The sequence below is a fragment of the Lampetra planeri genome, chromosome 42 (genome assembly GCF_965212315.1).
Source record: "Lampetra planeri chromosome 42, kcLamPlan1.2.h2, whole genome shotgun sequence".
In the NCBI taxonomy this organism is placed as follows: Eukaryota; Metazoa; Chordata; class Hyperoartia; order Petromyzontiformes; family Petromyzontidae; genus Lampetra; species Lampetra planeri.
Genome location: NC_136148.1, coordinates 6,220,175 through 6,231,738, shown reverse-complemented (window position 1 = coordinate 6,231,738; position 11,564 = coordinate 6,220,175). Strand labels below are relative to the sequence as shown.

General features: G+C 50.8%; 1 protein-coding gene across 1 annotated transcript in view; it reads right to left on the bottom strand.

Annotated features, from left to right (window-relative positions):
* Nucleotides 1–1,468: 1,468 nt before the first annotated feature.
* LOC144732341 (solute carrier family 12 member 4-like) overlaps nucleotides 1,469–11,564 on the bottom strand; it is a 62,476-nt gene continuing 52,380 nt past the window's right edge. Inside the window, exons 21-26 of the mRNA XM_078613819.1 lie at nucleotides 10,921–11,052; nucleotides 10,054–10,161; nucleotides 8,692–8,838; nucleotides 6,872–7,137; nucleotides 6,073–6,206; nucleotides 1,469–3,449 (exon numbers count right to left, since the gene is read on the bottom strand). Of these exons, the coding sequence (XP_078469945.1) occupies nucleotides 3,358–3,449; nucleotides 6,073–6,206; nucleotides 6,872–7,137; nucleotides 8,692–8,838; nucleotides 10,054–10,161; nucleotides 10,921–11,052 (879 nt within the window). The 3' untranslated portion in view covers nucleotides 1,469–3,357. The remainder of the gene's footprint in view (nucleotides 3,450–6,072; nucleotides 6,207–6,871; nucleotides 7,138–8,691; nucleotides 8,839–10,053; nucleotides 10,162–10,920; nucleotides 11,053–11,564) is intronic.

Sequence of the window (11,564 nt, the reverse complement as noted above, 5' to 3'; positions counted from 1 at the left end):
AAATGTATCTACGTGGCTTTACTGAAAGACCCAAAGAATATAGATATCACTTGCTGGTAATTTTAGCCGTTGCCAGGAATGAAACTCAGGTTGCCAGGTACATAGCGCAGTGCACTAACCACTCGGCCACAATTCGACCAGTTACAAAAGTAATGAAACCACATTCACGCACCCCTTGATTTCGGTTTACGGAACGTCACGTTTACGCAATTGACAAACTGTGGATACTTTTCGATGAACGCAATCGAATTTCCGCGTGAACGAAATTTCACGACGGCCACGCGCCACGACATCATCAAACGAGAAGCCACCCGGGAGGCTGCGGCATCATCCATCGGGGACAGCGTCACGGTGTCCCCCGCAGCGTGACAGCAGCAACGTCCTCCACACCATCGCCTCGCAAGTCATTCCAACGTGCAGCACATCATTGTTGTCGTGTTCCCCGGAAAAAGTTTTAAAAAATTGCTAATCTTCTTGGTTCTTTCGGTAAAGTCACGTAGAAGGGAAATAAAAAAATAAAAAAAAATAAAACATAATAAAATAATTCTCACGACGTTTCGGCCACAACGCAAGCAGCCGTCCTCAGGTGAAGAACAGGTCTGTTGGAAAGACAGCGTCTGAATGAGCACTACCAAGCTTGGCAGCGTATAATTAAGCTGGTTTGGACGGACCTGTTCTTCACCTGAGGACGGCTGCTTGCGTTGTGGCCGAAACGTCGTGAGAATTATTTTATTATGTTTTATTTTTATTATTTTATTATTTCCCTTCTACGTGACTTTACCGAAAGAACCAAGAAGATGAATCCCTGCAGTCACGAAAGCTTTAAATCGAAAAATTGCTTAAATAATAATAATCATCATGATTCAATCGTTTTAATAGTCACGTTCTATTTTTGTGTATTGTGAGACGTGGTCAGGGTGGTGTATATAGGTTATTTTTTTAAGAGATGGACCCAATTTCAAAGCAGTATATTTCACGATGGCAACATATTACAATTACACAAAAAGTTACCAACGGTTTAATGAGTTATCAAGTTTTACTAACCATTTTATAAATGCTCTATGTGCCCTCCACCTGCTGTACGGACAACATCGAGACGATAGTTGAATTCGTCCCAAACGCCTCTCAAAGTGTCTTCGTCCACTGAAGTCACCGCTGCCGTGATTCTGTTTTTGAGGTCATCCAGATTATTCGCTAATGGTGGCACAAAACACGGACTTTGACGCATCTCCACAAGAAAATGTCGCAGGGTGTGATGATGTCTGGGGATCTTGGGGGCCGAGAGTGTAGCGCCAAGTCTTGGGTCCTGTGCGACCTCTCCAACGTTGAGGCAGCGCGTCTCGCGAATGACTGAGGCTAGGGGCTGTTTGTGCGCTGGGAGAGGCATCTCGCGGTAATCATTCTAAACTCTATGCCACGCCCTCTCTATGCCCCGCCCTCTCTATGCCCCGCCCTCTCTATGCCCCGCCCTCTCCATGCCCCGCCCTTTCAAGTGGTAAGAGTTTCATTCATGGGCGGTTCGTGGTTGCAGAGATATAGCGATTTAAAATCGGGTCCATTTTTTTCAAACACCCTGTATTTTTAGGTCGCGAGTCGAGTCCGAAATACATCCCTACTTTTAATATTAATGGCAAAAGCCATTCCCATTTACGATATTTTCGTTTTACGCGTTTTTTTTTAAGACCGAATCCTTGCGTAAATCGAGGATTAATTTGTATTTAAATCGCACGTAATTTAGATGCTGACCATATGTGCAGTGGTGACTCAATGCGAGCCCATGCTTTACATCCAGTCCTGACTGCGCAAACACTACCAGGCCAATTGCACCATCAACCGGTCATCTCAAAGAGGTCCCGCGTAACAGTAGCGACTGTGCTGCATCTGCCAACACGGCAACCTCTTCACCCAAATACAATTTCAAGTGTTTAGTTTGTTGCCAATTCCCCCCCCCTCCCCCGCACCTCCGATTAGCACGTTTGGCTACATAACGGTGCGAAAGAAGTTCAACACACATACTTACATACACGTGGCTCAAAGTAAAGGCATTGTGTAGAAACACAGGCCGAAAACACCTCACCAAGTCTCCGTTAACAGCAATAACGTCTACACTAACAGTACAAAGCGACAACGCTTTGCACCCTTTGCCAATCTCACAGTTGGATGGAGGGCCCTCCAAGCCCCATACAAGACGATACAACACGCTGGTCATTGGGGAATGGTGAAGGTGGGTAGGATGCCAAGTAGCAGCACAATGGAAGTGCATCCACTTCCCTCTGCTGCTCACCGCACAGTGCTACGGCTGCCGACAACAACCTCAGGTGTTCGATGGATGGCCCCATTCAAAGCACGATCCAGGCTGAAAACCTGCTTAGCTTCCAAGAAGAAATAGAACAGGGAGCATATCCCCAGGTGATTTTGGACACAGGCATAGCTGTAATCATGAAACAAAATACTTTTGTCCATCCATGTATCCATGTAGGTCACGTTATCACTGCACAGTCTACTCACAAACGGCAATTTAACAGCACTTTGGCAAGGGTGTTCTGTGCCCCTCAGGAGCCGATGCCCGATTTGCTGGCTCAACGAGATTCCATTGCAATGTCTTTTGGTAGCAAAGTATGTTCATACTTTGATCGAAAGGTCATGTTAACACTGAAGAATTGTGTGTTGAAAAACGAATTGCAATGCATCATCACCGCTCGTATTGAATATACATACATCTATATATATCAAGAGGCAAGCTAAATATATTCGGGTGGCTTGTGTTCGTTTCCATTTGCCAGCGCTTGTACTGTGAACACAACTGAAAAAAAGAAAATTGCGCCTTAAAACTAAAATGTATCGTTCTTTCCTTCCCATTAATGTTGGCACCCACATACTGGGGAGAAAAAAAGATGACGACCGGCGGATACGCGGGTGCCGACACTTGGCAAAAAATAAAACAACCTTTTAAACCGAGAGGCAGTAGCCTCAACCGGGTCGACACACGTCGCCGTGACTCGACCGCCCGCACCGCCGAAAACATCCGGCGGCCAAACACACGGCCGGATGGGACGGTGCTCGCCCGCGCGGCCAGGCCTAAGCCAAAGGCTGCCACCGATCCGACCGACTAGAATTAAAACACGACTTGTCAACGCTAACTACAACGAGTACACTTTACAACGAGACACGACGCCACAACTGCTAACGGGCCACAGATCTCGACGTGTATTGTGTGTTTTACGTTTCCCTACTGACGGAGGGCCCGTGCCCAACCTCTCCCCCCCGCAGCGTGATCGTTTGCTTGTTTGTTTCTTTGCAGGGTTGTTGACGCACACAGCACCGGGAAGGCCGCCGCTCTCTCCCGTCGGTGCCGAGTCAGGAGTAGATGGTGATCACTTCGCCACCGCCACCCCTCACCAGCAGAACGCGCTCCAAGCCTTCGGTCAGAACCTCCAGGAACTCCATGTCTGGGGCACGAAGTGGCGGATGAAAGGTTGCACGGTTGTACTCATGCGTGGACAACTTCTTTACAACCGTACCAAACGGTGGGAAGGCATTGCGCTCAATGTACTGCAACTCGTATAATCCCTTTACACCATTGGAACCTTCCTTTGCCAGTAGAAAAATATGATAATTAGTTTTTTACCCTTTATTTTGGCAACAAAACTGACACCTTTTGGCGTCATCTGGTCCAACACCATGTGAGACTCGGCTCTAAGAAAAGCTGTCTCGGGTGTGGACCAATCAATTTCAAGGACAGTGCATACATTATCAGAGTTGTGTTTTTTGTTTGCATTCCGACCGCAGGTATTGTGGTCAATGCAAACATGACTCCTTGTAAAAATGGTGTCAGTTTTGTTGCCAGATAAAATGGTAAAAAAAAACAATTATCGTATAATCCCCACAGCTCTGTGTTAATCCACTGGCAGCTGAAGGCTTCCCCATGCCGTCTCGATCATGGGAGGATCTTTATTTTGTATCCTACTTCATCCGGCAACGTGAAGGTGGACTTGACACATCCGGCTAAGAAAGTGCGTGTTTGAGATCCCCCACCGTAAGTAAACTATGAAACAATGTTTTATTTTACCAGGTAAGGCCCACTTGAGCTATATCGGTCTCTTTCAGAAGTGACCTGGTCACAAATGAAAGCTCCACGAAGTGGCTTATCATGTGCACATTTATAGCAGCCAAATACTCTAAATGCACGAGGACAGAACACGCAAACCCCCAATATACAGGCGTCAAGGTTAGAATCGAACCCATGACCTCCTGTATACCAGGCGAGGTAGTTAACATCCGCTGGTGGATGAAAGCTTCCCCATGCAGTCTTCATCCGGCAACGTGGGGGTGGAATTCACAAACCCTGCTCAGGGCATGTGTTTGACATTCCCCCACGATAAGAAACAGAAGTGTGGCACCTCTGGGAGGCAGTGCAGCAGGATGCTGATCTATCTGCATGGAGGTTAAAAGTTCCTCCTTTCATATGCGTGGGGCGTTTCTTCCGCACTCTGATTCCTCCCACGCGGACACACACACAAAAAAAACGACTCTCAAAAGAAGGCACTGGCCAAACAGTGTAAATTAAACGGAACGTGCGGCAGTTTGAAGCAATGACCCCCACCCCGACAGGACAGCAGAAGCCCACGCTTTAGCGCCACTGCTCATGCGGCTTCCCGGAAATTTCTCAGCAAGTTTGAAATCAATCGTCCGATCAATAGGGCATTTTATTTCTAGCGAGTGCCACCCTCATTATCCGTGCTTCCGCCTGCCCGCCCACCACCCCTCGCTGCGAGCTGGCAGCGGCTGGGAAAATACAATTCGAAGTTGTTCTTTCCGCGTGCTTGCAATTTATCCCCCAACTGTATAAAGATTTGTGCTGCGGCCATATTCGTCGTGAGTCGAAGACTTTTCCATACGGAGCACCGACAGTGAGCAGTGCACCGCATTGTGCCAGGGACTGGCCCCCGAAGATCACACCGCGGAAATAACTTCCTGCTTCTGAAGTCTCTGCAGCGGTCTTCTTCAATCCGCACAGGGAATGCCAGTTTTAATTTGGCACGATTGTCGCACGCCAATGAAACCAGCATTCGTATTTCTCTCAACTGGAATAGCTTGGAAAAATGTTCATAATCATACTAAAATTATACTGAACATCATCATACTGACACTATTGACTCACTGCCACTTGAGAACCCAGTTTATACTGCTAGGAACCTCCTGGTTACACCAGCCCACAGGGGATTATTGTGTCAGTCGTGCCGGGAGGGGCTGGGTGGGGAGGGAGGGGCTGGGTGTGGAGGGGAGGGTGGGGAGGGGCTGGGTGGGGAGGGTGGGGCTGAGTGGGGAGGGGATGGTGGGGAGGGGCTGGGTGGGGAGGGTGGGGAGGGTGGGGCTGGGTGGGGAGGGTGGGGCTGGTTGGGGGGTGGGAGGGGTGGGGCTGGGTGGGGAGGGGCTGGTCACCCCGTGGTGCCCTTATAAAACTCAACGTTTAACCTACTCACGCCGGCTTGTGCCCGCCCTCACAGTCGGGCATATTTGCGGAATACACCACGCCGCCGTTGACCCTGGCCATTGACCGAGCAACCCCACGTTCCTACCAGCTCCCTCCGCAGGAATGTGTTTTCCAGTGGCTGAAATCCAGATTCGAACCCAGGATGCCAGCGATGCCGGCTCGGTGCTCTGAGCCGGCATCACGAGGTCTCGAGACACGTCAAGGCATTGTGATGCATCACATGGGAATGGAGTAGGAGTACCCACACTTTACCCCACCACATTCACTCCGCACCGGGGAAGTTGAACCGGCGACCTCCGGATTGCACGTCCAGTGACACATTACGCACCGCAAGCCAGCCGCATTCCCTAGATTGAAAACTCTTTACAACTCCTTTTCCTTACCCCGCACCTCCGACAAACAGCACGGGCGGCTACGTACGGTGCAAAATAATCCGAATAGAATTGGACGAACAATAAAGTAGAAATAGATCGTGTCGGGCTCCGACACCGACTCTGTGTATCTGGCATGGTTGATAGCCCCCCCACCACCACCTCCCCCCCCCCCGCCCAGTCACGCTGCCGCAGTGAGAAGGATACAATTCTCGTTGCCGTGGGGGTTGCGTGGAGGGCCCGGCATGTTGAGCAGCACGAGGCGTGAGTCGTGGGAGCGGCTCACGATGACCTCGTTGAGCTTCACGGCCGTGTGCATGCGGCGCACGTTCGACTGGTTCCTGGCGATTGGGGGAAGATAACGACAAGCGGTTCGCCGTCGAGTACCTCGGTCTCGCTGCGGCGGCGGCTTGGCACGACCACGCCACGTCCGATTAGCACGGTTCGCTACGTACGGCGAGAAAGAAGTTCAACATGCATACATACAATGCACGATCGTGTACGAACACTGGGCCGCCACCAGGCTCATGCGATCTGGAGTTGGTGGCGTGTCTATGTGCACGTGTGTGTGTGTGTGTGTTCCCAGGCTCGCATCTCGTTACGCAGTTGAAATCCCCCAGGACAATGTAGGCTCCTTTCATGGACTGGGCATCTCAGCTTGTTTCTTGCTGCAATATTTGCTTCTATTAAAATATTTATACTTTTGAATGCCACCCATTCTCAATCCCCCGTGCTTGTCATGGGGTTTTTTTAACCGTACTTCGCCACTCTGGCTAGTGCGAGTTGGTAATGGAGGACAGGGAGGACAGGACCTGTTCAGATGGGCCGAAAAATACTACACCACGTGTCTGTCAATAACAATGTCTTGTTGCTACAGGCAAAGTACCTTACATTTGTGTTTGTCGGTAAAAAAGTATAAAAAAAAATCCCGGAATGAACTCATGCAGCACACCGACCCGGAGCCACCGAAACCGCTGTCGCCACTCCGGTGTCCCGCGCTACTCACGGCTTGATGCTGAGCAAGTCACGGAAGCCCTCGGGCGTGTTGGCGCTGGGCGGCGCTTGGCCGCGCTGCTCGCGCTCCTTGGTCCACGTCATGTGGATCTTGTCACCGTCAGTGACGGCGTCGGCGCGAGAAGACCCGAGCTCGTTGCCCGCGGCGGTGGCTCCGGCTCCGGAAGTGCCGGCTCCGCTTCCGCACCCTCCTTCCTCCTCCGACGAGCACAGGCTCTCGGAGTGGGACTGCCGGCTCGAGTCCCTCACCAGCTGGGCCTGTTGGAGGTCACGCCCCGGGGTGTGGCGGGGGTGGGGGGGGGTTAGTGGCGAGATGTTATCGCCCTCGCCTGGTATGCAGGAGGTCGTGGGTGCGATCCCGACCCCGAGGATGCCTGCTGTACATTTGGAGTTTGTTTGTCTCTGTCCCCGTGGTCACATGGACTTGTCTCCGGGTCCTCTGGTTTTTGCCTCCACGTTTAGTAACATGTGTTTAGCTTATGTTATTGGTTCTTTCGGTAAAGTCACGTAGAAGGAAAATAAAAAAATATATAAAACAATAAAAATTCTCACGACGTTTCGACTGCAACACAAGCAATCATCATCAGGTGTGAAATCCACAGCAAGAAATTTTTAAAAAAGTGGCGGTTTTTTCTTAACGTCAGCACCACGGACAGCGATTTGGCAGTTGGCCAGATGGACGAGTCCATCTATGTTCGGAAAAGAGGAGGGGGGAGAAGAAAATGGAATGCGGTCTGAAAGTCACCGCAAGCGTGAACACAATCAATTAAGACCCGAAATGGTTTATCAAATCCTTCCAATGATTGCTAAGCCAGAATCCACCTTCTTGGTTGAAATTGTCTCTGTGTTTGTATATGTGGATTTCACACCTGATGATGATGATTGCTTGTGTTGCAGTCGAAACGTCGTGAGAATTTGTATTGTTTTTCATATATTTTGTTATTTTTTTATTTCCCTTCTGCGTGACTTTACCGAAAGAACCAAGAATATGAATCCCTGCAGTCACGAAAGCTTTAAATCAAAATGTGTTTGTATTATTTGGCTGCTTTACATTTCCACGTGATAAGTCACTTCGTTGAGCTATCATTTGTAGCTCTTGAAAAAGAGCGACACAGCTCAATGGGCTTTGCCTGGTGAATAAAACTTTTTTTGTAAGAGGTAAAGTTGCAGCACCGCAATTTTTGCTCGTAATTGAGCGAGCCCGTTTCAAATGTCAAGGTTATTCTGTTTAACAAGGCGAGAACTCGCAGAGACGAGGATAATCTCATTCACAAGGGTGACCTAAGTAAAAAAACCACAAGGCAACATCACTCGCCACTGGCTCCGTATGTGAAGCGAAGCACCTTGGCAACGACCTTGCACTACAATGGCACGAACGCCAGATGTACATTTTTGTGTTTATTATTGAAGAGAGCGGTCGAGAGCCCCCACTGGTGGGGATTTTTTGCCAACTCTTTCACGTGGCCAGACATCTTCTTGGTTCTTTCGGTAAAGTCACGTAGAAGGGAAATAATAAAATAATAAAAATAAAACATAATAAAATACAATTCACACGACGTTTCGGCCACAACGCAAGCAGCTGTCCTCAGGTGAAGAACAAGGCAGTCACGAAAGCTTTAAATCGAAATTTAGTGGACAGACATCTTTACCCCACTACGCGCGACCTGGTTTTTTATTCAAAATAATCCATCGATTCATTGCTTGTCGACCGTTGCGTCTATCCTCAGCAAGGGACAGTGAACAGCTGTGAGCGTGGAGTCGGCGGCGAGCGGCGCCGCTTGCCGAGCAGCGAGCGACGGAGCGGGACCGCACCTCCTCGGGCGACACCGGTTCGGACCCCGTCGTGGTGCCGTGCTCGTCCGTGTCGCTCGTCGCGTTGGCGCCCGGGCCCCCGCCTGGGCCGCCACGGCGCCGCTTGCCACGGATCGATCCCCGCGACACGTCCGTGATGCTCTGGATCTAAAGCGGGGGATGGGGCGCACGCACGCACACGCACGCACGCGCGCGTTTACACAGCGTCACCAACTTTCGCCGCATCGCGCGGCACAAGCGGCCGTCAGGAACGTTCTGCAGCGCGAGTGCGGTCGCCGGTCTCGAACTGCGGCCCACGCCGCCACCCGCTTGCATCGTCCACTGCCGTCATTTCAGGCATTCACCGTGAGACTGCACACGAGCTCACTCAACAAACTCGACGTGTGTCGGATGAACTTCTTTCGCACCGTACGTAGCCAACCGCGCTAATCAAAGGTGCAAGGGGGGGGGAAGGACAACAAACTAAACACAAAATGAGTTTTCAAACTAGATTTCAACGTGCAAAGCTCCAGTAACTTCCAAATGTCGGAAGACGTGAACATACGGGCACTGCTGGATCAACTCCCCGCCGAATGAAAGAAACCTCACCGTGCATACACACACACATGTGCATGGTCGCGCATGTTGTACCTTGTAACCACTGCACACGTAACCAGAGTTTAATTCCGTACCGTCAGCGCATTTATGTATATTTTATTTGTTTCAACTCGAGATGGCAGTGAATTCTGGCTGCACACAGTCTGAAAGTGCATACGTTAGCTAACGCTGTCACCATCACGGACATTGTCGGCGGCGGGAACATATAAACATTTATGTGAACCCGTTGTAATCGCGTGTTGTTCGGCACAGTGTCCGACGTTTTGCCCCACGTGCTGGAAGCTTCTTCGGGGAGTTCCTGTCGGCCTAGGGCAGTGTTTCTGAAACCTTGTTGGCATGTGGACCACGCAGCTGCCCACCCCTGGTGACAAATCACCTCTCTCTCTCCAAATACCACTCATTACCAGAACATCATTTTTTTTTATGCATCTATCACGGTGTTTTTTAGGTGGGGGGGGGGGGGGAGAGAGGCATTTGGATGTCAGAGTTAGGGTAGTTGAATCAGGGTAGTTTACGTAACTTCCATTTTTTTCTTAAACATCAGAAGTAAAATATGAATTAACGTCCAAAAACAAAAAGTATAATGAACGTTGCCATTATTGTCTGGATCAACCTGCGTTTGCAACACAGCCCTGCGGGCCACCTGGAGTGCCGGGGGAGCGCACTCTGAGACCCACCGGTGGCTACCGAGGACCGCACTCTGAGACCCACTGCACTAGTGGGGTACGGCCGGGCCCCATGTCACTAACCGCCGGGGTGCATTACCTCTCGCTCGCGTTCCCACTTGGACAGGCGCATCTGCTTGAGCATCTGGCAGCGCTGCTCCATCATCAGAGTGCGCTCGTACGTGTAGGCAGAAATGTCGCTGTCGTGCTGCGACGGACGGACGGACGAGCGAAGGAATGACCGAATGAATGAATGAACCCGACGGACACTCAAATGGCAATGGTTTTTCACTTGAAGGCATTCTCATCGCTCCATCGCAGGTACTCACATTGAGCAAGGGAACTTTTCCGATGATATTTTGTCGCGTGTTTTGTTGCGTGCGTTGTTGCACTCGGCTGTTTCTGTGCACGGCTATGAAAGCGTTGCGTCTCTCGGGGTGTGTTGCGAATGTAAGTTCGCAAAAGGAGCGCGAAAAAGTGTGTGCTGCTACTACACGCGTGTGCTGCTACTACACGAGTGTGCTGCTACAACACGCGTGTGCTGCTACTACACGCGTGTGCTGCTACAACACGCGTGTGCAAACGGCACTTGTGCACACATCGGTGTGCGAGTGCATCATCGTGCCCGTGATCTTCACCACCATCGTAATCACTGCAAGTTTCAACTCCATCAACACCACCACCCACCACCCACCACCACCAACTTCGAAATCACCACAACTGTCACCTCCGTCACCAGCACCAAATGAAGATCATCCACCACCACCATCACACCACCACTACCTTAGTCACACAACACTTGCATCATCATCATCATCATCATCATCGACGTCATCATCTCACCAGCAGCACCACCAGCGCAACTGCACCTGTGCGTGTGTTGGTTGCGCGCGTGTGCGAGCGAGTGGTCCGTTCCATCTCCAGGTGGTGGTGCGTGTGTCTGTGTGTGTTTGCAAGCGGTCCTCACCATCTCCACCACCTCCACCTCGGCGTCGATGCGCAGGTGGTACAGGAACATGGCCAGGTCCTTCTTCATCTGGATGCTGTTGTCTTCGAGCTGTGCCACGGTGAAGATGCGCATCTTGCACTTCCTCCACACCTGCATAAATAATAACAATCATCGTTATAATCGTCGTCGTCGTTCAGCCATCGTCATCCCCCCACGGTCCTGCAATCCACCTAGCACCAGGCGCACAAGCCGATTTCAACGCTCCATCTCCACGGTGCACGCAATCTCGGGAGCGTTCCATCCTTTGGCCTGCAATACGTGGGGAGCGGTGGTGTAGCGGTTAGCACGCCGCTCGACAAACCCGGCGACCCGAGTTCGATTCCCGCTCACTGCCAACGCCGGTGACGACAATTAGCTGAACCGGTCCTGGACCACCCCTAGATGGACTCAGCCTCAACTAGGTACTTGGCGCAATGTGTAAACATCACCCTTGGGGAGACCAAGGTGGCCGGGAGTGGTGCTGGCTACCCACAAACTCGTATGCTGTGCCGACCTTCATATGTGCTACTCGCTAACAGCACTTATCCCAAAAGTCTGTTAAGGCTACACGGGGGATCTTTGTCTTTGCATATGTGCGTACTTGGCATGTGACCGTGCATGCA